Raw genomic sequence first — 22,790 nt, forward strand, 5'->3', positions numbered from 1 at the left:
ACATTATTAGATCCTATCCAAGCAAGGACAGCAACTACCACAAAATACCATTTTTTAAACAGTTTAAATCCTTTCAAAGGAGGGGGAGGAGAATCTGACAGCAGGGGGCCTTTTTAATCCGACTCACCATTGCAAATGGCTGCCTTCTTTGAGCTAGGGAGAGGAACTACGGCGTGCCAGAGGGAACAAAAGCTGGTGCCTCCTCGCTCTGGCTCAAGCAATGGCGCCCTCGTGTGGTGACTTTGTCAATGACCCGAGTATAAGCCGAGGCTGTGTTTTTCAGCCCATTTTTGGGGCTAAAAAACTCGGCTTATACTCGAGTATATACGGTAATAGAGAATAATTCCAGAAAGCCACATCAATTTTAAAGATCTCTAAAAGTATAATCTGAAATGTAACAGTGTCCTGTTTTAGTATTAAGATAAGGCAGCTGAGTTAAACTCTCAGTCATGTTTGGAGTAGATCTATTTAAATAATTGGGAGGAGTTTGGGTGATTACATTTAAGAAAACTTTCTGGGATTAATATACTGCCATAATGTAGATTTCTCCCATTCTTTTCTATGGGTCAGACATATATGCACTGAAATACACAGCAAACAGTGTATATCATCTGTGCTGTTTGCTGTTTGACAAATTGCTGGGAGGCAGAGGCCTTTTCTCCTTGTTTTTCTCCCCCAAAACTAAGGTGCGTTTTATACTCTGGTGCATCTTATACTCTGAAAAATACATAGTTATTGTGATATGATAACATGAAGCATCTCTCCAGCAAAATTCTTGGTGAATAATAAACTATATTTCAGCTTGCCACATTGAATCTATTGCTGTCATGTCTAACTACAGGTCTTTAGAAGTAGTCCAATATCATTTATTAACTTAGTTTAATAACTAGAGATGATAACTAGAGATGATAGCCCTAAAAGCTGGAGTAACTTCCTAGACATATTAAATGGAAATTCATTTTTAGAGGACATATCTGCAGCATCTCAAACAGCAACATGGACCCAAATCAGCATGGCTTCTCTGAAGGCAAATCATGTCAGACTAATCTCATTGATTTCTTTGACTATGTCACAAAGGTGTTGGATCAAGGTGGTGCCGTGGATATTGCCTACCTGGACTTCAGCAAAGCCTTTGATACGGTTCCACATAAAGAGCTAATAGATAAATTAGTGAAGATTGGACTTAATCCCTGGATAGTTCAGTGGATTTCAAGCTGGCTGAAGCGTAGACATCAGAGAGTTATTGTTAATGGCAAGTATTCTGAGCAGAGACAGGATACAAGCGGTGTGCCACAAGGGTCTGTTCTGGATCCTATTCTTTTTAATATGTTTGTGAGTGACATAGGGGAAGGTTTGGTAGGGAAGGTTTGCCTATTTGCCGATGACTCTAATGTGTGCAATAGGGTTGATATTCCTGGAGGGGTCTGCAATATGGTAAATGATTTAGCTTTACTAGATAAATGGTCAAAGCAATGGAAACTTCAGTTTAATGTTTCCAAATATAAAATAATGCACTTGGGGAAAAGGAATCCTCAATCTGAGTATTGCATTGGCAGTTCTGTGTTAGCAAAAACTTCAGAAGAGAAGGATTTAGGGGTAGTGATTTCTGACAGTCTCAAAATGGGTGAGCAGTGTGGTTGGGCAGTAGGAAAAGCAAGTAGGATGCTTGGCTGCATAGCTAGAGGTATAACAAGCAGGAAGAGGGAGATTGTGATCCCCTTATATAGAGCGCTGGTGAGACCACATTTGGAATACTGTGTTCAGTTCTGGAGACCTCACCTACAAAAAGATATTGACAAAATTGAACGGGTCCAAAGACGGGCTACAAGAATGGTGGAAGGTCTTTAAGCATAAAACGTAACAGGAAAGACTTAGTGAACTCAATCTGTATAGTCTGGAGGACAGAAGGAAAAGGGGGGACATGATCGAAACATTTAAATATGTTAAAGGGTTAAATAAGGTTCAAGAGGGAAGTGTTTTTAATAGGAAAGTGAACACAAGAACAAGGGGACACAATCTGAAATTAGTTGGGGGAAAGATCAAAAGCAACGTGAGGAAATATTATTTCACTGAAAGCGTAGTAGATCCTTGGAACAAACTTCCCGCAGACGTGGTTGGTAAATCCACAGTAACTGAATTTAAACATGCCTGGGATAAACATATATCCATTGTAAGATAAAATACAGGAAATAGTATAAGGGCAGACTAGATGGACCATGAGGTCTTTTTCTGCCGTCAGTCTTCTATGTTTCTATGTTACATAAAGGAAGCCAATTACTATAGATTGAAGTACAAGAATATTATTTACCTCTTTGAAGTCTGTTGCTCCAACTAAACAGTTCTTCCAGGTTTCTGCAATACTAGATAAGAATAGTACAGATAATAACAAGTTGTTGTTTAAAGTTTACATTATAAATATGACAAACAAAAAAGTTACCTGAACTAATTGTGAGATTCAAAACTAACCTGTTGAACATTCTGTCAGGATGATCAAACTTTCCATTTTGTAAGCAAAGCATATGCTCTGGTGCTGTAAAAACGAAAGAGGTTAGATACATATGTTCAATCAAGTAACATAATGACATTCTCTGAAATATGTCTGATCATAACTTACCAACTCTGACCAGGTAAAAGAGGACATAACCTGGTGATGAGTAATGGCTGCCATACATAAACTTTGGTTCTTGCATTTCTTGATAACGTACCTATCGAGAAAGGGGGAAAAAAGAGAGGTGGGAAATGGAGAGAATAAATTCAATGATAACATTCTTCTATAGTAATTACATGGAGTTTATATTAAAAACTGTGTCAGCACTTCATTTTTTGTGCACATTGTTCCACAATGATTGAAATGAGTCACTGATACAACCATATACAGTATTCAATCTCAGTGGATTGCTACAGGGAACAAGTACAAAATGTATTATTTTGCAGAAACATGCTAGACTCCAGCAGCACTTGGATGAATTCTTCCCTGTTTCCAGTAAAACAAAAGGTTTATATGCACAGTATAATCTGATCCTAAAATATTTGAAAAAATACCTATCAAATCAATGCAACCTGCATATGAAAACTTTAGAAAGATATTCTAAACTAGTCTTTTGCACCCTTCTGTCGTATATACTGAAATGTTTAGGTAAAATAGGCTTACATAATCATAAAATTAGTTATAAATAGTCACATATTTAACTTAATCTTTTATTGATAGTCTAACAGGTTTAACCGAAATATACGCTCAAAAAAATAAAGGGAACACTCAAATAACACATCCTAGATCTGAATAAATGAAATATTCTCATTGAATATTTTATTCTGAACAAAGTTGAATATGCACAGCAGCATGTGAAATTGATTGTCGATCAGTGTTGCTTCCTAAGTGGACAGTTTGATTTCACAGAAGTTTGATTTACTTGGAGTTATATTGTGTTGTTTAAGTGTTCCCTTTATTTTTTTGAGAAGTGTCTATCACCTATAAACCTTTGAGCTATGCTGCTCTTTATACCTAGATAGTAGCCAATTATATTCTACTACAGACTTGAGAAAAACATTCTAAATGTTGCTGAACCACAAAAAACAGCAACTTTGCTTAATAATACATGTGCAGTGATGGAGTTGTTGGGAGTTTTAGCATAGGAACACCTGAAGGGCCACTGGATCTTCATTCCTTTTATAGTTTTTTCACTTTCTATCAATGCATATGCTTGTATTCACATTTGGATACTTTCACCAAGTAAAGACCCTCCCATCCCACCTGAAATTAAACTCTCTCAAATGTATACAGGTAAAGGTACATTCTTTAACAATTACTTTTAAAACCAATTGTTCGAATACTTTTGCATCTTTCTTTTAGAACAAATTGAAATATTTCATTTGAAAGAAAACAATACTTTAAATATAGTAAACAAAAAAGTTGTTTCAACATATTAAACTAATTTACACACAAAAACACCTGCAAATATACAAACAAAGTGTTTTTCTACATACCAGTAATCTTTCTAATCTTTCTTTATTTAGTGCACCTACAGGTTTACTAAGGTCACGAAAAGTTTCAGGATTTGTTAGATCTATAAAGAAAAGAACATTTGTAAACATATACCATATTATTAACAATGGTATGACAATTTTATTTTCTAATGCATATGAACAAAACTTAAAATATCGAATTAGGATTAATTAGGAAACATGCTTTCTTCATCAGTCTTTAAAGCATAATTGAAATCCTTGGGAAGATTTTGGACTAATGTGTTTGCATATTTAGCTATAAGTCAGAGAGGAATCCAATAATTTCAGTGTAGGAGGAAAGCCTTCACTGAACATTTTTGGTTTTGTAGATACCTACGCTGTAGTTACTTTGGTAGAAAAGGTTTTTTTCATCTTCAAATATATCATTTTATGGAAAAATTAGCTCAATTTTCACGTCACAATCAAATGGGCAAGCATATATGGTACATATATGATACCACAGTTCCAATTTTTAAATTAGCTTCTTAAACCCAAAAGGCAAATACTTCATGAAAAGATTTTTATTTTATAAAAAAGTATTTTAAGTTCTTTATTTTATGTTTTAATATTTTAACATTTTTTCAGAACTTATTACCACTATGAAAAATATAATAAAACTATAAATTGGACAAATGTTTTGCAAACAAAATCTAATGGGGTTTTATAATAGATGTACATATATATATATATATATATATATATATATATATATATATATATATATATATATATTATTTAGATTCTTTTTAAATTTATTTTAAAATAACCGATTTAAAAATAAAATACTGGTACATGTTTTCTGGAAGTTTCAGTCATTCAATATTTTCTATTCATTATTATCCATTTTAGGCTATTTTAGTTTTTGCATGCTATTTTGGAAAAATATACATTTTTATGCTTTCTTCAAGTTGAAAAATGCATAGAAATTAGATTTTTGGATTTTAGATAGCAAGCAATTTTATTTCAGACCATACTGAAAAGGTGCAATCACTTTAAAAAATGCTAACATCTCTTATTTAGTTCTTTTCTTAGATAAGCAGAAAACATATACGCAACCACTATTCAAGATCCTTGCTTTCTATGAATAACGTGTCAAAGTTAGTACTCATGCTGCAGGCAGGCTGTGAAACTCTATGCAACTTTAATTGAAATGAATGGATTTTTGCAACAGTACTTACTGAATTTCTTATCTTCCTGCCTCAGGTTGTTATTAATGTTTACTGACTTGTATTTCCTTGAGGATTCATTTGAAAGTCTAAATGTAGCAAAGTAAGCAGCAGTGCGTGCAACTTTAAAAAAAAATCAAGTTTATATACTGATACTGAAAATGATGTTGCTACTAAACACTATTCCATTTTGGAAACAGAAGTTTGAGAAAATGAACTGACAGCACAAGTGGCCAACTGCATAGGGTACCTGATCTGGATTGTCCTATTGCATTTACTTTGCTTGTCTCCAAAGAAATCTTACCTAGTTCTGAGCTAGAATAATCTGCTATGATCCATGGAAAGACAGGGTACTGAGAAAGATCATTGCAACTCCGATCAGCCAGATTATTGAGATGAAGAAGGTACTGGTAGTTTGAGATATGCCCTCGTTGCCATTGTAACATGTAGCTCTCTGCGGTGTGCTCCGTAATATGATTTTCTAGAAGGATACAGAAAATGAAACAGAATGCTAATAACAAATTAATGTAATTTGTAATTAAGGCTCTTGTATTAGGCTGAATTTCTACAAGGCTTATAGAACCATAGTTCATCATTGTTCAGATAAGGCAGGTATGAAAGCAAGGATTCAGATTTATGAGAAATGGAAGAAGCTATTCCCCACAAAATAATTATCTTGCCATCCTATTCTATATATGTCTGTGTTATAATATAAAAATGAGTTATTATTAAGAGCAATACTCCACTAGTAATTGTCCTCTAAGCTGTTGTCTTCCATGGAAATTTCATGACAAAAGAAGCTGACAATGAGAATCTAGGTATGGGTGATGATTGAAAAGTTGATCTGCCTGCATTAAAATATATGAATTAATATATTATGATAGGAATAAAATAATTATGTATGATGGGAATAAAATAATTATATAATTATTATAGTTTGTTTAATCTTTCTTTAAGGACTTTATCCTTCTTTATCCTGACTCTATAAACAGATGCACTGCTCTTAATCCAAACTAGATTTGTCTTTTAGTAGCCCACTGACCATGCTCATACCTCATTTGATTTTAGATTGCACCATACATAGCTGCCCTCCTATATTCCAACATTGTTTGTGATAGTGTACTAAATAATCTGAGCTCAAGTTTCAGGCTTTTCATGAGTCTCAAGATCTATATTAGAAACAATCGATTCTAATGTCTATTTATATCTGCTGTTTCAAATGTTGTGTCAGGAGCCAGCATGGTTGCATTATGAAAATTTTTCCAACAGTATTGACTGAAATCAGATCAAATATTGGAGAAAAGCAACAGCTCCTGCAACCATGACAAAGTGCTAAAGAGATGCTATAGGGACTGTCCCACTTCTTCTTCTACATAGATGAAGATTTATCTGGATGTTATGCCTGCTTTCCTAGTAGATATGTTGCTGACTCTTAAAAATAAATTTCCTGTGGGAAAATTAGATTTCATGCAAATTAATTATAGGTCTGTTTCATGTTCCACTTAATTTTTATGCATACTGTCTGAGATTCAAAGATAGGCAAATACAAAGATTGTAGGAGAAAACATTGCTTCAGGCACAAGAGTTGCTGGTACTGCTGAGTTATTCTAATACTACCACATTTATGATTTGGCTTGGTTTGCTGAATTTTGACATCAGCTTATGAAGAGATATGCAATGCTTATCTAAATATTATTGGCTAAGGCTAAGAGCATAGGTAATGGAAGCCTTAATCAAAATATATACCTAATCTTTGTTATTTGTCCCAATTTGCATATTTTCCTACCTTCTATTAAAAGTGCTTTTCTGATTATTTAGACAAATGATATTATCAAATGATAACATACCCGATTTTCATCTTTCAATGGCTTTTTTCTGCTAATCATACACAAATTTAAAGTAAGAATCTGCTAAGTCTCTCCACAAAATAATAAAGAGTTCTTTTTATATGTATTACATTCAATCTTCTATAAAAACTAAATCTTTAAAAAAAGCTGAAGTTAGTCAGATTCTTTCTCTCCCCACCTTCCCCTCACACACATACACATTATTTATTAGAATTGTTGTTGAAACCTAAATATGTTGACACGTAGAAATAGACATTATCTCGGTCCTCAGTGTTGTAGAATTTCAAATAGATGTCTGAACATAAATCATTCTCAGTGCAAAATACTTCCAGACCCTTGAAAGTTAAAAAACAAAGTAAACAAAATTACTGAATTAACCAGGATCTATCTTAAGCATAGATATCCAATTCTTATTGTTTTCACAATAACAAAAATGATGTCTAATTATTTTTATAGCATAAAAAGCCATTGCAATTGATTTATTTTTACTAGGCAAGCACTTCATACCATTTAAATTAATTGGTATTAATTAATTTAAATTAATGTCTGATCACTACCAAAATACTTCCAAGATCAAAGCAATAATCTAGTTTTCCACAAGAAATACACTTTAAAAAAACCCCTATGATTATATCAGGTATTCATGCGTTCAATGGTTTTCTATAAACTAACTGCTAGGAAATTCAATCAAATAGTAATTTTGTATCAGTTGTGTAAAACAGAGACCACCAAATCCAGAATGATTTTGTAGTATATAATAAAATAGTAGTATAAAATAAAACAAGTATATAATACTTGTTTCCTAAGGAATTGAAATAGCTAAATTTAAACCCATGAAGTACATCTATGATACCAAGGATCAAAGGCAAGTATTATCTTACCAAAGGTGATAGGCTATGTCTTCTTTTATAGATGCGTCTGACACTATGCAGTGTTACTTGTACCACAGGTTTCTATAAGGAAAGAAGTCAAAAGATGACACATTTCTTCCAGTTTTGGTCACATGTTCTAGATAGAAGATGCATTTTCTTCTCTAGCACTTTATCAACAAAGAGCCTCAACATTATATCCAAGAACACACTATTTTGGAAGATTGTTAGGATTTTTTAAAAATGAGGATGGATCAATTATCTTAATTTAGAGAGGCAATTTCTGACATTGTTCAATAATCTGTATGTGTTCTGGAAATAGACAGCTATTTGTTATCTGGAGAAGCTAATTAAAAATTAAGCCAACTTCTTGAGGTTAAGAACAGATTCACATTATAGAAACTTTATGTAAGATAAGTGAACGAATACAAGTGACCAGAAGATATGACTTCCCACAAGGAAATACATTAATCTACTTTCTAGTTTGTTGCATCATAGCAAGAACATTTTGGCTTTCTTAATTAATTGAGATAGTATGGAACCTTGACAACAGATAGAAGTGTTTAACTTAAATACAGCAGAAAAGCCAGATGGATCTCAAATACAATGGAAATCCACATATACAAGCCCAAGCAATCGAATTCTTGTGTTCTCCAGAATCATCAGTGTGTAACAGAATAGCAATTAAGACTATTTTCTATTTAATAATTCATACCATCTTCGTGGCATCATTGGAGTCATATTGAAGTGATATCATACTGTCCTCTTTATTGCTACTTTGACACAATAGTTAGATTACTCCAATGCGATAATTCATCAATTAGGAAATGACCCAGGACTGCCACTGATAGGGTAGTGTACTGACTGATCAGTACTTGTGTGTGTGCTTTAATATTGTTATCCTTAATTATAACATTGATACAGTAATCCCTCGCTACTTCGCGGTTGATCTTTTGCGGATTCGTTACTTTACGGGTTTTCAAAGGGGGCTTAAATCCATTGAAAATTTTAAAAAATTTAAAAATTCATAAAATTATTCTACAGTACTACTATTTTATGAATTTTAAAAATTCAAAATACATATTCTACAGTACTACTATTAAAGAAACTGGTAGGATATCACATGTAGTTCCAGCTGAGAAACATTATAGAATGACTGTTTAATGCAAATGGTAGGTTTTTAAAGTCCAAATACTGTACTCATTAAATACATAAAAAACTATATTTCCTCTACTTCACGGAAATTTGTTTTTCATGGGTGGTCTTGGAACGCATCCCCCGTGAAAAATTACTGTATTTTTAAAATACAGTATTTTTAAAAAGATTTGATTTGAGGGCCAAATAAAGAACACACTGTATAAACTTAGAGAACATTTTGCTAGCACTCTTAACAAGATTTAAATAGCAGCAGATTAGAAAATGCAAATTACTCACAGGATAGCCATTGAGGGGCTGGAAATACAGGTTTGCATCAGTGATGCATACATGTCCTGGATTAGTTACTAATGGGGTGACCATTTCTGCTTTACATTCCATATGCAGCGTTTCAGAAACATTCTGAAATCTATTCAAATAAAGAGGAAATGCTCAGCATCACTTTCTATTTATTCCTTATCGGTAGAGCCCAGAGTTTTCTATCACACTTTTACACACACACACACACACACACAATAACAACCAGCATGAAATCTATTTTACAGTAAATGCAATTTTTGCTGGTTAGCATATTAGAAGCTATAGTCCACCTAAAAATTAAACATATTTGCAAAAACATTTCAAGAGATCTAAGACCAGATAATAAAGTCTTTGCAAAGATAATATGGTGAAAACAAGATCCCCCCTCCCCTTCCTCCTTCCTGTCTGACTGCAGAAGAATACAATGTGAACCAATACAGGAGGTCTCCAAGCATATTTTAGACTTCTTTGGGTATCTTTATTTTGTCACAGAAATAAGCAATTCAAAAATTCAGAATTTAGCACAGCAAGAGAAACATATATAAAACATTGCAAATCGGTGTTAGTCAACACATAAATTCCTATTGCTATCTACTCTTTGCTTTCATATTTTCCTAAGCATGTTAATTTTTTAAAAGAAACTAAGAGTGCAGAGATGAGATTTTTCCTCAACCAACATAGAGAAACATACCTGTTCTTATCAAATGATGTTCTGGCCAAACGTGACTGTAGAATAGCAGTTATCTGATTTAAAATAATAACAACAGCTTTATATTTTAAATGCAAATAGGATTGTCACATTAATCCCTCCATTAATACTGCATCTCTAGTACATATTTACCATAGCAGTCTGGTCCCCTAGCTTGTCCAGGTGTGATGCTCGGTATAACTGGTAAAAAACAGAAGCAATCAAGTGAAATTTAGAAGTTTTCATAGAGACAAGGAATTTGAAGTCCAGAGATACAAGTGAGACCTTCTGTCAGAATTACCAATTTTGCATTATATCCATTTTTATCTACAGACATATATCACGAGAGTATAATTATAAATCATAGATCAAGAGTCACAATTCATAACTTTAGAATCACATGTATTCCCCCCAGGAACCCCTTTTAATATCAAGAGCCCCCTCTCCAATAACAACTACTAAAAACTATTAACCTTCTTAATCACTTTTTGAATTGATAAAACTTAAGAAGTGTAGCAAAAGTTTCCATAAGTAGGATACCACAATAAACAAAGAGTTTACTGAAAGGTCAATTATTGATATATATTCTTAAAATTTTTAACTTTATCAAGATTTTTATACATCCATCCACATGCGTGCATTCATAAGAATTTTGTCCCAATCTGTACTTATTGCCAGCAGCAATGTTTCCCTTGATTCAAGTTTGACTCTGGTGCCACATCCATGCAGGTTCATTGACAGAGATATAAAATGATTTTGACACTGCCTTCTTCTGTAATATTATTTCAGTTTTTCAGCGAAGCCAACAGCCAAGAAATTTTCCCATGTAAATAGAAATCAGGCCACATTTTTGCTTAGCGTTTTCAAGATCACTCAAAGTTAGCTAGGTGCTGCTACATGATTAGTAGCACTTATTTTTCTAAGCAGAGATATACAGTGGTACCTCTACTTAAGAACTTAATTCCGTGACCAGGTTCTAAAGTAGAAAAGTTTGTAAGTAGAAGCAATTTTTCCCATAGAAATCAATGTAAAAGCAAATAATGCATGCAAACCCATTAGGAAGAAAATAAAAGCTCGGAATTTGGATGGGAACAGGAGGAAGAAGAGGAGGACAGTCGCTGCCGAAGAAAGAAGGTGGAGGTGAAGGGAATCCAAAAAATCCAAAATTTTAAGGCTTAAAAAAAACCAGGGACTCTGAGGTGGCGAGGAGGGGCACGCACCTCCCATACACCAGGCATGAGGCTGCCTCCCATACACTAAGCCAGAGAGAGAAACCCAGGTGGGTGAGAGGGGAGAACCTCCCGCTTCTTTGATGGAAAGGTGGCTGCTGCTGCTGCTGCTGCTACCTGCTTCCTCTTCTTTCCCATGCTAAAGGGCTCCCCTCTCCTCTTTGTAGCTGGGGCCTTTCCTTTGCTGTGGTGACTCCTCAGTTTGTCTGAAGCCGAGTTGATCCAGCCAGGGCGAAGCACTCCCTTTTGCCTTTCCACACCAAGACGCTCTGGGTGGCAACCTTGCACTGGGTATATGGGTTGCAGCGCGAGAGAGTCACCACAGCGAAGTGGTTTATTCCCTCTCCAAGCACCCAGAGAAAGGAAAATGCTTCAAAATGCTCTGGATTGCCAAAGCCTCCTAAAGCGCCACCAAAAGATTCCTCTGGCAGCCCAAAAAACCCCGAGATGGCCGGGATTAAAGGGCGAATGGCAGGAAACTGGCCGGGCCTTCATGCCGCTCTCAAATTTCCTGGGAAGTTTATCCAGCCTTGGGTTAAGTAGAAAATGGTTCTTACGAAGAGGCAAAAAAATCTTGAACACCCGGTTCTTATCTAGAAAAGTTCTTAAGTAGAAGCGTTCTTAGGTAGAGGTACCATTGTACTCATTACTGCTATAAATGAAAAGAAGAAGAAACTGATATAAACTTCTTCTTTGTTTGATTGCCTAGAAATGTGGTTTTTTACATGTCTTCTAATTTTCAACAGCATCTGTGCTAGAGGTTGCTCTATGGGATTGCGTAATCATGATCAGCTTCATTTAACCCAGTAGTGGGCTCAAACCCCCTTTGGTACCAGTTCCCTCTCGCGTGCATGCAATGCTTCTACACACAAGCTTCTGCACATGTGCAGAAGTGTACCAAGCAGATGGGTGGAACCCCCTGTTGCCAGCACTTATGGTTCGCAGAACCAGGCCAAACCAGGAGCAACCCACTGCTGATTTAATCCATGCAAAAGAAAAATAATTAACCATTTGTTAATTGTTTCAAATATTTGACTAGATGAAAAGTTTACTTATTAGCTAAATGCCATGGTACAGGCAGCAATAAAACCAACAACTACTCATACTTGGTGAAGCGTTTGTATGACATCTTCGACTTTTCCAGCAACATCCAATTGAAATACATATTTAGATTGACCCTGACAAAAAGGGAGAATTATAATTATATTATATCCACTGTAGTCACACCACACACAACCCTTTCAAACTAGGAAAAGATCGAGTTTAGCATCTATATTCCATGCAAACAAATTCTAGATTTAATCCCTGTTATTTCTGATATTCTAATTCAGCTACTGTATTGCATTTCTAGTTTCTTCTTACTAGTTTTCTTGTTTATGACATTTGGAAAATAAAACATTGTTTGTACATTTTGCCTAAAAAGTTTTATTTAACAGTTCATATATTAAACTATTAAAAGGCACTGTAATACTTTTACATTAAAAATAAGATTATGTTTAAGCACTAACATACACTTATTTTTATAATGATATTTTTTTCAGAAACAAATCATATAGTTATATAACATTTGAATTTTTTTTCTTCGAATGGAAGAGTATATACTTACTCTTTCGGTTTTAAATGGTGCAATGATATTTTGTTCTTTAGTGAGAAAAGCCTTTAGAAAAGGATAACTTGTTTAGTACTTATTTCCTGTAATATACTATAGCTGTTATCAGAAATGCAGGTAGGCTTATAAAGTATGAAAAAACGAATGGCAACTGTTCAGAAAGTTTCTCCTCAGTTCATGTTCCTAACCTTTTCTCTTCATTTTAAATGAAAATTACAATTTAATTTTAAAATAGTTTTTACAAAAAACAAATCCAAATTGTAGACTGATATTTCACTGTGACCCTAGTTCCACTTTGCCTTTATTTAAAAACTAAACGTTTCTCTATAGTTAGTGACATTGTCAAACACAAATAATAATAAAAATTTATAATAATTTATTAGATTCGTATGCCGCCCCTCTCCGAAGACTAAATCCCAGTGATTTATGGACAAACATCCTTCATTTTGTTGTTTCTCTATTTCAGTGTTTCTTAACCTCAACAACAATGAGCCGGGGTGGCGCAGCAGGTAGAGTGCTGTACTGCAGGCCACTGAAGCTGACTTGTAGATTTGAAAGTCAGCGGTTCAAATCTCATCATCGGCTCAAGGTTGACTCAGCCTTCCATTCTTCCGAGGTGGGTAAAATGAGGACCCGGATTGTGGGGGCAATAGCCTAGCTCTGTTAAAAAAGTGCTATTGCTAACATGTTGTAAGCCGCCCTGAGTCTAAGGAGAAGGGCGGCATAAAAATTAATTAAATAAATAAATAAATAAATAAATAAATAAATAAATAAATAAATTCTAAGATGAGTGGACTTCAACTCCTGGAATTATCTAGCCAGCCATTTTCCATGCATACTGGAAAATCATAGTTATTGTTCTTTTAGGGTCATTCAAGTGATATTCGTGATCCTTTTCTTTTCCTTCTCCATTGCCTTCCCCTTTTTTTCATTTCCCCCAATCATGCCAAGCAGTTATTTTTTCTAGTCCATTATCTGCAGAGTTTTTGCTTATTAATCATTGCCTCGCTCCTTTCCCCCCCCTTCCAACACTAATTGACTGGCTTTTTAAGCCCATGATACTCTGAATAACCATAATCAAAGCTGCAATTAAAAGCCATCCTTCAATGTCCAACTTTCTCAGCCATACAGTACCACTAGGAAGTGCACTGCTTTAGTTATTCTGATCTCGACTGAAGACAATATTTGATCTTCTGATACATTCTGATCTTTGTTGGCACAGAAGTACTTTTTGGCTTCATGTTCTTATCTGAACTTCCCGTTATTTTATCTTCAGCATTATTTTACTTCCTACATTCCAAGCATGCTGTTTGTCTATCCCTGAATGAAGAAAATAAAAATATTTTCTTCCCTATTGCCTATGAACTTATTAAGCATGCATTTATATCCATTTTGCATTAGCTATCAGATCTCATCTTTTGTTTAAAATACCATTTGTTACTTTTCTCTGATTCTGCTTTGAAGAACTTAGACAAATGTTTGTTTGTGCAAAGATTTATGATAAAAATGTTTTGCCTCCCTGAGATAATGAGTCTGGGGCACAGCAAAATCTTTGCTATTCAAAGTTGACAGGTTTTTCTGACAGGGTCAGGTGAATCCACATGACACAAACCAGTTTTGTTCAGTCTGGGTTCAACTAGGGATGATTAACTTATGAGCATCATGATTTATGTTCCACTGTAGCACTGTTGCACTAATAGCAGATCTGAAGTCACCTAATGTCATACTAAATACCCTCATTGGCCTTCCTTATGTATTATTATGCTTATTATTTGACAAATCTCTTATATCCATTTATACAGCAGCAACAGAAATCTGATTTATCTCTGCGGTGTTAACCAATATATCATTATTAAGCATTGCTCCTGGAGTAATTTTTCCACTGTCACTTACAGCATGAATTATGGTGAAGGTTTCAAAACTGTCTTGGCAAAATACAAATTTGATAACAAATGGAGCTTGGTCTGAATTAGAAACCTTTTCAGAAATCATGGGAAAACTTAGAAAAATCTTTCAAATTCAAAAGAATTTGCATTTTAATTTAAAAATTAAACATTTAAAAAGATGTAAACAAGGAGTTTTAGATTATTCATTACTTACTTGACTAGATAAAATAGTAATCTGCCCAGAAGTATCACTAAAACAAAAATTTGGGAGAAAAGAAAATAACATTATCACACAATTCAGTTGTAATACAATACAAACATGTATTTAACACATCTTTAAAAGCATTTACCTTGTAAAGGAATAATTCCCACTCCCTTCTGGTGCTTCAATTTTAATACAATCTCTCAAAGGAATCTATGTGAATTCAGAGGAAATAAAATCATTTGAGTTTAACATTAAAACCAACCAAAATTTTTGGTATTACTTAGTCATCAACTCACCTTAATAATGGGGTGGCTTATTTCATCAGGCTCGAATATCACTGATTTTGAGCATATTTTAAATGATCCTTTAATTTTCCTAAGCAGCAGAAGAACAAAGTTATTGCAGAATTTTGATACAGCACAATGATAATTTCCCCTTTATGAAGAGAGTGTAATACCTTATTCCCTTTGTATCTTTCTTTAAAATGTAATTGGCTGTATGTTGTTCAAAGTAGTATTCTTCCAAATTAAGAAGTAATAAGGAAAATCTAGAAGTAAATAACAAAAAACAAAATAACATGTGTTATGGAACTCTGCTTTATTAATACGTATTACAGATTTATGAACAGCAACTATTCAAAGTTACGAAGTGTTAGATAGGGTGAATGGAAAAGATGCAGACAAAAATGGCTTCAAAACAACAGCTCTTTATTTGGCAACTATTTAGAACCCAGCAGAGGCTGTCTGACAGCCATCCCTTTTATAAGGAGCTGCCAGACAGTCTAGCCCAGTGATGGCAAACTTATGCCACGGATGCCACAGGTGGCATGTAGAACAATGTTCCCTCTAATTTTCTTCCAGTGTGGGCGGAAAAGTATAATGTCTCAGTGGCACATTTTCATGCCTGCCTATGGATCAATTAGAAACCTGGTTGTTAAGCAAATCTGGCTTCTCCGCTCCCCCCCCATTGTCTTTGTTTGTGAGACGGTCGCAAAAGGGGGTCACGTGACCTCAAGACACAGCAACGGTCATAAATATGAAACGGCGGCCAAGTTTTGATAACGTGATCGTGGGGCTGCTGCGAAGGTCATAAGTGTAAAAAGGGGCATAAGTCATTTTTTTCAGGGCCGTTGCGACTTTGAACGGTCAGTAAATGAACCATTGTAAGTCAAGGACAATGTGCCTTCCCCCCTAGGTGTTTTCTGTGGAGCTTCAAAATGGACTCCTGATCTACTTCTAAAAGAGTGCACTGGTCAGACAGATAATCCTCGACCTGTTCTGACCCCAATGGAGGCCAACGTTTCTATCTCCTGAGTAAGACGGTTATTAAGTGAGTTCTACCTCACTTTAACACCTTTCTTGCCATAGTCGTTAAGTGAATCCCTGCAATTGCTTGTCAGAAGATCCCAAAAGATGTTCACATAACCCTGGGACATTGCCACCATCATAACTACATTGTCAAGTGTCCAAAGTTTGATCCAATAACCCCTTTATTTTTCTTCCTTCTGGGGGGGGGGGCTGAGCGTGAGCTTTAAAGAGAAAGGCAGAGGGAGGGTGAGGCAAGAGCTCCAGTTTGGGCACTGCCGTCATCCGAGCAACAGGAACGACCGCCTCCTTACCCCACAGGATACACACACACACTCCTGTGGCACTGCCCAAACAAGAGCTCTTGCCTCGCCCTCCCTCTGCCTTTCTCTTTAAAACTCGCAGTGGAGCCCTCAGCTTCCTCTGTCCCCGGCACATGGCAGGGCGCAGAAGTTCGTCCTGAGGTAGAGAGCCCACAGAGCTTGGGAGGTGCAGATCAGCTGTCAAGTGGGGAGAAACGGTGTCGGTTCCACCATGAGAGGGTGGAAAACTCTGCGAGGTTTGGTTTTGGTTGCGTGCCCGCGCGCCTGTGTACGCTAGAGGGAACAGTGATGTAAAATAGGTAATGGTTACAACTGTCATGACTTACAGCCATGAGGAGCAGCTAGATGTGTTCTAAGAAGGCATCTTCTGGCTAAAAGTTAAAAGTAGTTTGGCATGGAAGTGAAAGTCATCTGCTTCACTAATGTGTTTAAAAAACCACATGCTGGAAGTGCTTTAGTTTCAGATCAGAAAAGCAAATGATTACTAAGGATACTTGCCACACACAGCACAATATTTTGTAAACAATCCAGGGGGAAGAAATTTTGGATAATATTTTTATGTACATATTTATTGTATTTTATAAATAGGAATAAAATACAAAACAGAAAAACAAAACAGAAAAATACACATCCAACAGTAATAACCAAAAATATGTTTAATGTTGGAAATGTTTAATGTTTGGATAATCATAACAAATTTTACTTGTATCTTCCACCTCCACCCTCCCCAATGAAGTCTTTTTTTCTCATCCATTGGGAAAAAACTGCAACATTAGGAAAAACCTGCAACATTGACTTTAACTTCTAAATGGATGCATAAAGAAAAAGTATCCATTTAAGGGAAAAAACATGTTTGTAACATCAATAAGCAATAATGTAGCGGAGTCTTTAAAAAACTTCCAGTTAATTATTGATTCAGCATAAAAGATAAATGATAAATTTTATTTCTTCTAGTAGTTTATTCTTTAGGGAGCATTGACCTCTATTCTACTGTCCTGCTTTGTTCTCATGTGATTAATAACAGAAACAAATCTACATTCTTTTTGAAGGATGCAGTTCATATGAAAAACTAAAAAAGGATTTCATAGATGATTTCAAAATATGTTGACATGTGATCCCATCACAAAGATCTTTCCCAGTCATGACAGAACCTGAATCTCATGCGTTACAGCTTCTTTCTTTTTACTCAGAGTCTCCATGGAAGAGATAAAATAGCAAGAGTACAACAAGACTACTATTTTTGAAGTTGTGTGTGGTACTTGATTTAAGGATGATCTGGGCAGTAGTGTTTGTACTATACCACCAGTGAAATTTGAAACATTAAATCAGAGGTCTTCAAACTTTACGACTTGTGGACTTCAACTCCCAGAATTCTCCAGCCAGCATAGATGGATACTGGTTTATAGTGGACATAGCAACACTCTTCCAAAAACGGTTGGTGAATTAACAGATTTAACCTTAGCCTAAGATTTCATGCCTAGAGCCTAACCTTCAAACAATATGTATGAATGATTAACATATTTAAAAACTGTCCACTAAAATTGTTAGTTATATTTACTGACTGGAATGTCCACAATAATCTGAAGAATATCTGAGAATGTGCCATCACAGAATAATAATAAAAAGAACAAATAAGTAAATAATCTGGCTTTTTTCCTCAATTGTAGGCCTGATGACCTAGGACTATGGGAAGTGTTTGCATCCAGCCACTGTTGGGAGATAAAACCTCCATGATATTTCTGCTAGCCAGGCCACTCATCAAGCCCCTTCCCCATCTATTCCACAGGCACAAGCCTCCCATGATGACCACATATAAAATCACTTAAACCTTTTCATCCCATGTAGGATGATATCAACAAAGCAGCCTCCTCAGGAAGCTAGCTGAAACCAGCAATCAGGAAGTAAGATCTCTTAAAGATATAGAAATCTTCTAACCACAATACTTCTCATCTACACCAGTTCCCCAAACCCTCATAAAATTCCACACCTAGAAAAGATCAACATCTTGTAGGGCAAGAGATGAGGTTCCTCACCAGACTTTGCAAAAACAGCTCAATTAACACATGTACATACCTCACAAGGCCCACCATTGCTATAAACATTACTAATCAAAGCATTCTGATTTTGTGGCCACTTTAAGAGCTTAATCATAGTTTTGGTTTGCTATCAACTAAATTCTACCTCCACTTCAAGTTGGTGACCTGAGCTCAATTACCTGGCCGTAAAACAGATCAAAATGTTCTTCTAACACCACGACAACAAAAAATGTTGTTGTGCATGTAGTGACACCATGGTGAAAATCCCGCTCTTTTGTTCTTGTATCCCCAAGTCAGGTGCTAATACATTATTTTTGTATTTGGCATTTGTACTCTGATTTTGAGATATATTATACCACTTGCACCCCTTCCAATCTCCCTCCTAGGAAGGCCCAAGCTGATCGTTGACTGCATGTCAGACAGATTAGCTTTAAGATCTATTATGGTGCTCTGTGGTCACATGATTTTGTATGCATGTTTCCAGAAAATAAAAACACCAAAATGGATATGGTTCAGTTAATGGCCATGGCATTAACCATCACTCTGGAAAAGGACAGAAAATTATTTCTCGTCACCGGGTACCTTGACTTATGGACTTTAATTTTGGGCTCAATTGTGATCATACATTGAGGACTCTCTACAGCAGTGGTTCTCAACCTTTCTAATGCCGCGACCCCTTAATACAGTTCCTCATGTTGTAGTGACTCCCAACCAGAAGTCTAGTGCCAATTCTCCTAACAGAGCTTTAAGCTGATTAGCAGGAAGGGCAGAGGGACACCTCCAATCTAAAGCCTGATTGGTTGGATTGTAAAAATATGTTAACAAGGCGCCAGAATGGAAGCTTAAAGTTCCTAACACAAATGGGAAATTTGTCTTTTTCCATGATCTTAGGCGATCCCTGTAAAATGGTGGTTCGACCCCCAAAGGGGTCCTGATCTCCACATTGAGTTAATAATGAGAAAAACATACTCCATGAAACACTTCATAACATTCTTCATTATTCCAAAATCAGCTCTAGGACAAAACTGAAGGAGATTGATATAGAGAAAGTAAAGTTCCAGAGTTACACTCTTTTCTATTCACTGGTTCAACTGCACTACCACAAACAGGAATGAAGACATCCACTGTTTAGCTTAGTGTTATCGTCTTCAGAACAACCCAGCAAATTGCTTTGATGAAACCGTAGTTTGTTTACTTTACGCAGTGCAGTAGCAATCTTGTTGGCTTGCACCACAGCAGTAGAAAACGGGAAGCAGAGGGGTGGGTGGGTTACGATTTTATCCGGAGGGAAAGAGGATTGCTAAAAAGGATGTTAGTTCAACATCTTGCGCAATCCATTCGTAAATCGTTCCTATACGCCCCAATCGCCGTGTTTTGAGAATTGGAGCCTTTGTAGCTTTAAGGGGACGGACCACGCGGCGCGAAACACCGCAGTGTCCCGAGACAATCGTCCCCCACGCCACTTCCGCATTGCAAGATTTATGACTCGCAATAGGACGCACCGGGGCAGCACGAGGAAGGTTGATGCTACGCTGGTTTTATGCAAAAGCAACAACGCACAGACACACGTATACACACACCGAGTAGGAGTCCCTTCTTTCACAATCCCCCCCCTCCATCTTTCCCGGTTCTCTCGCTTCTTTGCACCCAATGAGCAAGAAAGCGAATTCAGTGGTTCGTTGGAGCCGGGGTCCCCTTCCTGCTTCCAGCCGGCTCAAGAGCAGCTGGAATACTTTGGGTTTACTCGTAGCGCATTGCCCTTAGCGGAGAGACGCTACTGCGGTTCAGAGCGGCCCAACTTTCTGAGCTTTCTGTTCGTCCTCTGGCATTGCCGTAGCCGCCTTCCTATCGGGGGACATGGACGCTCGTTTGTACCCAGGGCGTTTTCACCCACCTCTCTTTGGAGTAGAGGTCCGGCTCCCGCCGTCTCTTCCGAATGAAGGCCATGGAGCTGACCCGACCCTGGTTTCCGCAGCGCCTCTGTTTTGCACCAGGAACTTGCCGAGAGGCAGAAACTTCATTCGCCGCTAGGGGCCCGGCAGCAGGCAGCCCTCGCCGGCCATTTATAGCCGGACATCCACCCCGGCTCTGGTCCCGCAGCTTGTTGGGAATCTTACTTTTCCCCGTTCACGTTCCCGGGCCGGTTTTCGTTGTGGCAGGCTTGCTTTTCGAAAGCTGGGAAATCGGGAATCCTCTGCCTGTGATGGCTCCCTGCTTTTGACGGCTTCTTCTTGCCCTCTTCCCCTGTGAAACTCGGACACTCGCAGTAGATTTTCCTGCGGTGTAAAGAAGGTGCAAAATCAAGCGCCACCTCGGTTCAGCCTGCGCACCCGAGTGGAGTATAACAATAATGTGTGTTGTAATTGATGACACCCACCCCGCCTCCCCTCCAAAAAGGCAGCTTTCGAAAAGCTTGGATTACAACTTTCGGTTTCCCTGGAAAGTTGTCGAAGTTGTCATCCGATACATCTGGACAAAATCGTTTTGAAAAAAAGCAAAACTCAGGGAAGGGGGGAAAAAACCTTTGCTGTGCTTTTCCCTGCCTTTTCTTTTCCTCCCTCCCACCTGCTCAGTTCTTGAACTAGTGCCCAGAGCAGCTGGAATTGAGCCATGGGCATCTTAGCGCACGTTTTTTTTATTTATTTATTTATTTTATTCTTTGTCCAATATACAATACATATGGAAGAGAGTAGGCATTAAGTAATATATATAAAGATAGAAGGAAAAAGAGGATATATATGATATAAGAAATAAGGAGAGAATATATATGATATATGTATGTATATATGTGTAGATAGATAGATATATTTAGATAGATAGATAGATAGATAGATAGATAGATAGATAGATAAGGTAAGGGAAGACAATTGGACAGGGGACGATAGGCACATCAGTGCACTTATATACGCCCCTTACTGGCCTCTTAGGAACCTGGAGAGGTCAATTGTGGAGAGTTTAAGTGAGAAATGTTGGGGGTTGGGAGTTGACACTATTGAGTCCGGTAATGAGTTCCACGCTTCGACAACTCGATTGTTGAAGTCGTATTTTTTACAGTAAAGTTTGGAGCGGTTTGAAAGGATCAGATACTGTATAGGCAAATGAGGTACCGTGGTTAAAAATTAAATCTGGTGGTGGTGGTGGTGGTGGTGAGGGCCCCAGGTGTGCTGCAGCTGCATAATCAGAAGCAGGATAATCCTAGACTGCATCAACAGAGGGATAATATCAAGATAACGAGAAGGATAGTACTGCTCTGTATTTCGCTAGTGAGGCCAGACCTGGAATATTGCATCCAGTTCTAGTCACAATACAAAATAATGATAATGATGGTGGTGGTGATGATGATGATGATGGTGATGATAGTAGTAGTAATACTGATAATAATAGTAATAGCAATAGTAATGTTGAGACCCTAGAAAGAGTGTAGAGAAGAACAACAAAGGTGTCTAGGTTAATCTATATGGTGAAAGTCTAAGGAAATTAATATGTTTATCCTAACAAAGAGGAGGCTTAGAAGGGAGGTCCATTATAAGCCATAAGTGGTGAGTTTGTGGTTGAACTGAAAGAAAAACTGGATATAAATGGGGAAGGGGGTTATAATAGTTGTTCATTTTGGCTCTATATGAGTTGTTTGCAGCCCAAGAAATTTTTAATTCATTTTTTGATATATGCAGGCTGTTCTAGAAGAATGAACAAGGAGCAGGGTCAGTTTTGCTATTTGACCTCTGAAAAGTGTTTGTTTCAAGAAAGTGACAAAGCCAAATGTTGTCATCTCTGACTAACATTTGTAATGTATGTTTATGTTTACTAACTCAAAGCTTTCACGTGATAATCATAGAAGCAAGGTGCATTGCTCCAGTTGGATGTTAGTCTTTTAGAATCATAGAGCTGGAAGGGACCCTGGAGGTCTGCTAGTCCAATCTCTGTACAAAACGGGGGTTATTCCATCCTGGACAAATGGTTGTCCAATCTTTTCCTGAAAATCTCTAGCAATGAAGCACCTACAACCTCTAGAGGCAATCAGTTCTACTGATTAATTCTTCTCACTGCCATGAAGTTTCTCCTTTGATTCCATGTTGGCTCTTCCTGTGACTGGCTTCCATTAACTACTTGTCTTTTCCTGTCCCTTCTAAGCCTTCTCTTCATTAGGATAACATAGTAATTTCCATAGAAA

At 36.8% G+C, this 22,790-nt stretch overlaps 1 protein-coding gene across 1 annotated transcript in view; it reads right to left on the reverse strand.

The window, feature by feature from the left end:
• The window catches only part of NSMAF (neutral sphingomyelinase activation associated factor), a 45,033-nt gene extending 24,090 nt beyond the window's left edge, over positions 1–20,943 (reverse strand). The window contains exons 1-17 of the mRNA XM_070747793.1: positions 20,514–20,943; positions 15,414–15,503; positions 15,253–15,331; positions 15,102–15,166; positions 14,966–15,002; positions 12,863–12,913; positions 12,363–12,434; positions 10,181–10,228; positions 10,031–10,083; positions 9,319–9,448; positions 7,897–7,968; positions 7,242–7,350; positions 5,473–5,649; positions 3,985–4,064; positions 2,615–2,705; positions 2,467–2,530; positions 2,309–2,360 (exon numbers count right to left, since the gene is read on the reverse strand). Coding sequence (XP_070603894.1) covers positions 2,309–2,360; positions 2,467–2,530; positions 2,615–2,705; positions 3,985–4,064; positions 5,473–5,649; positions 7,242–7,350; positions 7,897–7,968; positions 9,319–9,448; positions 10,031–10,083; positions 10,181–10,228; positions 12,363–12,434; positions 12,863–12,913; positions 14,966–15,002; positions 15,102–15,166; positions 15,253–15,331; positions 15,414–15,503; positions 20,514–20,566 — 1,323 coding nt within the window. The 5' untranslated portion in view covers positions 20,567–20,943. The remainder of the gene's footprint in view (positions 1–2,308; positions 2,361–2,466; positions 2,531–2,614; positions 2,706–3,984; positions 4,065–5,472; positions 5,650–7,241; positions 7,351–7,896; positions 7,969–9,318; positions 9,449–10,030; positions 10,084–10,180; positions 10,229–12,362; positions 12,435–12,862; positions 12,914–14,965; positions 15,003–15,101; positions 15,167–15,252; positions 15,332–15,413; positions 15,504–20,513) is intronic.
• Positions 20,944–22,790: the final 1,847 nt, after the last annotated feature.

This window comes from Erythrolamprus reginae, chromosome 3, assembly GCF_031021105.1.
Source record: "Erythrolamprus reginae isolate rEryReg1 chromosome 3, rEryReg1.hap1, whole genome shotgun sequence".
NCBI classification, from domain to species: Eukaryota; Metazoa; Chordata; class Lepidosauria; order Squamata; family Dipsadidae; genus Erythrolamprus; species Erythrolamprus reginae.